Source organism: Perkinsus marinus (genome assembly GCF_000006405.1).
Source record: "Perkinsus marinus ATCC 50983 genomic scaffold scf_1104296931140, whole genome shotgun sequence".
Lineage (NCBI taxonomy): Eukaryota > Perkinsozoa > Perkinsida > Perkinsidae > Perkinsus > Perkinsus marinus.
The window spans coordinates 7,570-11,781 of NW_003215888.1; the positions used below are offsets into that span (position 1 = coordinate 7,570).

The 4,212-nt window shown below is 52.2% G+C and overlaps 2 protein-coding genes across 2 annotated transcripts; both read right to left on the reverse strand.

Annotated features, from left to right (window-relative positions):
* Positions 1-708: 708 nt before the first annotated feature.
* Pmar_PMAR009502 (merozoite surface protein 2, putative) lies at positions 709-1,458 on the reverse strand (the record flags this gene model as incomplete). Its single annotated transcript, XM_002786794.1, has 1 exon — positions 709-1,458. One exon carries the CDS (start codon positions 1,456-1,458, stop codon positions 709-711), a length of 750 nt encoding a protein of 249 aa, XP_002786840.1.
* Positions 1,459-2,601: 1,143 nt separating this feature from the next.
* Pmar_PMAR009503 (conserved hypothetical protein) lies at positions 2,602-4,089 on the reverse strand (the record flags this gene model as incomplete). The annotated part of the gene is made up of 1 exon (XM_002786795.1): positions 2,602-4,089. One exon carries the CDS (start codon positions 4,087-4,089, stop codon positions 2,602-2,604), a length of 1,488 nt encoding a protein of 495 aa, XP_002786841.1.
* Between the last annotated feature and the right edge of the window lie 123 nt (positions 4,090-4,212).

Below are 4,212 nucleotides of genomic sequence, written 5' to 3' on the forward strand. Positions count from 1 at the left end.
GTAACCTAACGTGGCAGCGCTTACAAAGGACTACTGCTTCTTGACCAGGATCCATCGACCTGAACGGATCAATGTGTCCTTTGGACCTCCTGCTATGAGTAAGATTTCTCTAGCAGCCTTTCAGCCATACTGAATGTGTCAGTCCGAGTCTCGAATCTCTCGACCACAGCAAAGCCCTAGCAATCCCAATGCCTTGATCAACCTCAATCGCGATCAGTTGATGGAGATCTCTTTCGCCGGTCTATAGTCCAACTGTGACCCTGGGTAACGAGCTAGGGTTGATTGATGATTGCGACATACTATGCATCCTTCTTGCTTGCGAGCCACTTGAGGTCTTCTCCCTTCTCAAAGGAATCGACTCACATCTTAACCACTCAGGAACATTTTCGGGTTAGCGTGCTGATGGTAAAACCGCTAGAGTCTCGAACCCCCGCAAGACCGAATCGCAAGGTGAACAGTTCTTGTATATACTGATGTACATCGTGATGTTACTATACAAAGAAACCATCGTGACGACAGTTGAATTATTGCGACCCACGGTCCGTGAGCTGCATGAAAGAAGCTTATGCGATGTGAAAGCCGAACGACTCTATCGACGCAACTCTTTCGATCAATACTCATTCACTCGTTATCAAAATAGCATGCGATACCGCGGGTTAGTCAAAATGCGGTTCATTAAACACTTCTAAGCTTCATTCCAAAATGTCTTCACACACTCGGACTGGGGGTAGCCTGAGTATCGGTCACCTCTGTCGTTGTTGCTGGAGCTTCGGTGGTGATATCAACGGTGGTGGCGGCACTGATAGTCGTGACTGGGAAGTCAGCTGTAGTCGCGGCATTGGTGGCGACATCGTCTGTTGTAGTAGCAGAAAATGTGGTGGATGAGGCCTCTCCAGTAACATCTGGAGATGTGGTTACTTCCGAGGGAGCTGCTGCGCTGGTCGTTTGTGCAACAGTGGTAGGCTCGACAGGAGCGTCGGTAGTAACATCAGCCGCATCGGTTGTAGTTACAGTTCCGGTAGTGTCGACAGCAACAGAAGTGGCCGTATTGGTTTCTTCGGGGGCGGCAGTTGTGCCGTCCTGAATTGTGGTAGTCTCAGTGACTTCATCGGTGGCTTCACTTGGAGTAGTGGTAACTGGAGCAACCTCGCAAGTGCATGGCGCATTGGATGAATGACAGGTGCTTGGTGTAGCCCAGTACTTGCAGTAGGAGCCAGGAGTATCCGAGGCACAACCAGCATCACAATTACGGGGGGCTTCAGTTGTTCCACCCGACCCGCAGGAACAAGGGACGTTGGAGCCAAAGCACCTGCTGGGTGTCTGCCAGTATTTACAATACGACCCGGGATAGGTGGCGGCACACTCGGCATCGCACTCGGTGGTGTTACCCATCACGTTTGTGATGTCCTGGAGAACACTGAGACCGACGATGACGAAGGGGAAGGAGCGGATAGTCATCTTGCACGAATGTGAATAAACTGCGGGAAGTGCGGAGCTAGTCTGGACCTGTGAGGGCCTATGCTAACGCCATAAGCCGGTGCTAACTGGACAACCTGTTTGAGCACTAACGAGTTCAATGATGTTCGTTCGCTGTAGCTGAACAACAGTGCGCCCGGTGTCTATCTGCCTAATCGTTTCACAAGATACTGCATCATATACAGTGTGGTGCGCGCTGCGTTCTCAGCCACTCTTTTTCCGAGAAGTTTGGTCGACTTCTCGCAAGCATCGTTTCGACCGATTGGACATTTCCTGGTTCGGGTCTGCGGCTCGTTCTGATTGCCAAGGCGAATGTGATGATCATGCAGAGCAATCGCTCGTCGCCGCTCACTATCAACGCTTAGGGGAATATATTTCAGATTACAACGGGTTGTGTAACCTGCAGCGATCGGGCTTCGTGTACGTCTTCTAACTCGGCGTGGCTGTAGGGCACAGTTCATGACTCCTCATCGGGTCATACTGGAACTTCCTCGTTGTCCAATCCATCTGAAACCGCTGCCAAGGCATAACCTCAAAATAATTACTCAGCTGAATAAACCTTATTGGCTGAGCGGCTGGGCATTTACACAGCACCACAGTTGGCTTGATTCCCATAGGAAGCTACGCGAGTAACAAGCTCGCCCTCCGATTGCATCCACCCTGATGTTTGGTCGGTGTCACACATATCAAGCTTGATGAGAACACATTGAGCTGCCAAGGATACATCAAAAGTTGTAGGATATCCAACCTCTGTATTTGAGCTCACTATCAACAAGATTGTCAGTGTATCAGCAATCGGAATTCAGACCCTAGAGGATCAACATGAGCTCATGCTATTAGCATGATGCTAGTGCGTAAGCGAGTGCACCCACCGCTGTCAGTCTGGCGCGGCTTGCCCGCCTTCGCTCGTCTGTCTCGAACGCTCAGATAGCTCTGGTGCACTCCAGATAGGTTTCATATTTGGGTGTATCGTCGATGCTCTCGTGATGTTGGGGCGCAACGTATCCTTCAACGCAACTCGGGCAGATAAACACTTATACACTCGTTATCAAGGCATCCTGCAGTGGCCAGGATTGTATTAAGATGCACTCCGGGACATTACAAAGCTTCATTAACCTAAATCGGCTACACAATCGGACTGAGAGTAGTCTCGGAATCGGTCGTCTCCACAGTAGTAGCAGCGACCTCATCGGTCACAGCAGCTGTGCTGACCGGCAGAGGGGACGTTACAGTAGTAGGCTCAACAGGAGCATCGATCGTAGTCGTGACAGTCGCAGCCTCCGTAGCGACCTGGGAGGTAGAATCAGAATCATCCTTGTCTCTACCGGGAGCTTCTCCAGCTGCCGTGCTGATGGTCACTTCGCCAGTCACAGGAGCTGGAGTAGTGACAGCAACCTCATCGGTCACAGCAGCTGTGCTGACCGGTAGAGGGGACGTTATAGTAGTAGGCTCAACAGAAACACTGATCGTAGTAGTGATAGTCGCAGCCTCCGTAGCGACCTGGGTGGTAGCATCAGAATCATCCTTGTCTCTGCCCGGAGCTTCCCCAGCTGCCGTGCTGATGGTCACTTCGCCAGTCACAGGAGCTGGAGTAGTGACAGCAACCTCATCGGTCACAGCAGCTGTGCTGACCGGTAGAGGGGACGTGATAGTAGTAGGCTCAACAGGAGCATCGATCGTAGTCGAGGCGATGACAGTTGCAGTTTCAGTAGCGACCTGGGTGGTAGCATCAGAATCATCCTTGTCTCTGCTGGGAGCTTCCCCAGCTGCCGTGGTAATGGCCACCTCGCCAGTCACAGGAGCTGCAGTGGTAGCAGCAACCTCATCGGTCACAGCAGCTGTGCTGACCGGCAGAGGGGACGTTATAGTAGCAGGCTCAACAGGAGCATCGATCGTAGTCGAGGCGATGACAGTTGCAGTTTCAGTAGCGACCTGGGTGGTAGCATCAGAATCATCCTTGTCTCTGCTGGGAGCTTCCCCAGCTGCCGTGGTAATGGCCACCTCGCCAGTCACAGGAGCTGCATTAGTGACAGCAACCTCATCGGTCACAGCAGCTTTGCTGACCGGCAGAGGGGACGTTATAGTAGCAGGCTCGACAGAAACACCGATCGTAGTCGTGACAGTCGCAGCCTCCGTAGCGACCTGGGTGGTAGCATCAGAATCATCCTTGTCTCTACCGGGAGCTTCCCCAGCTGCCGTGCTGATGGTCACTTCGCCAGTCACAGGAGCTGGAGTAGTGACAGCAACCTCATCGGTCATAGCAGCTGTACTGACCGCTACTGTGGTATCGACAGTAGCTTCAGAACCGGTCATACTCGTTGCTTCGGGAGCTGCTGTGGTACCTCCTTCGCTTGTAGTGGCCTCAGTAATCTCATCCGTCACTGCGGCAGAGGATGTGGAACCTCGGAGAGCTTCAGTCGGTTCACTCGTGCCGCAGAAGCATGATGCATCCGAGCCGAAGCAAGTGCTTGGCGTCTTCCAATACTTACAATATGACCCAGGGTAAGTTGTCGCGCACTCAGTGTCGCAGTCAGTGGCGTTGCCCGTCACGAATTTGATGTCCTGGAAGGCACAGAGGGCGACGAGTACAGCGGAGAAAGACCGTGAAGCCATCATAGACGAATGCAAATGAGCGACGGGAAGCTGAGACTAACTTGGTGATTAAGAAGACACATTTCGAGTGTGATGTGCACAAATTACCAACTTTCGAGCTGTCATAGCATCCAGGGTCGATAA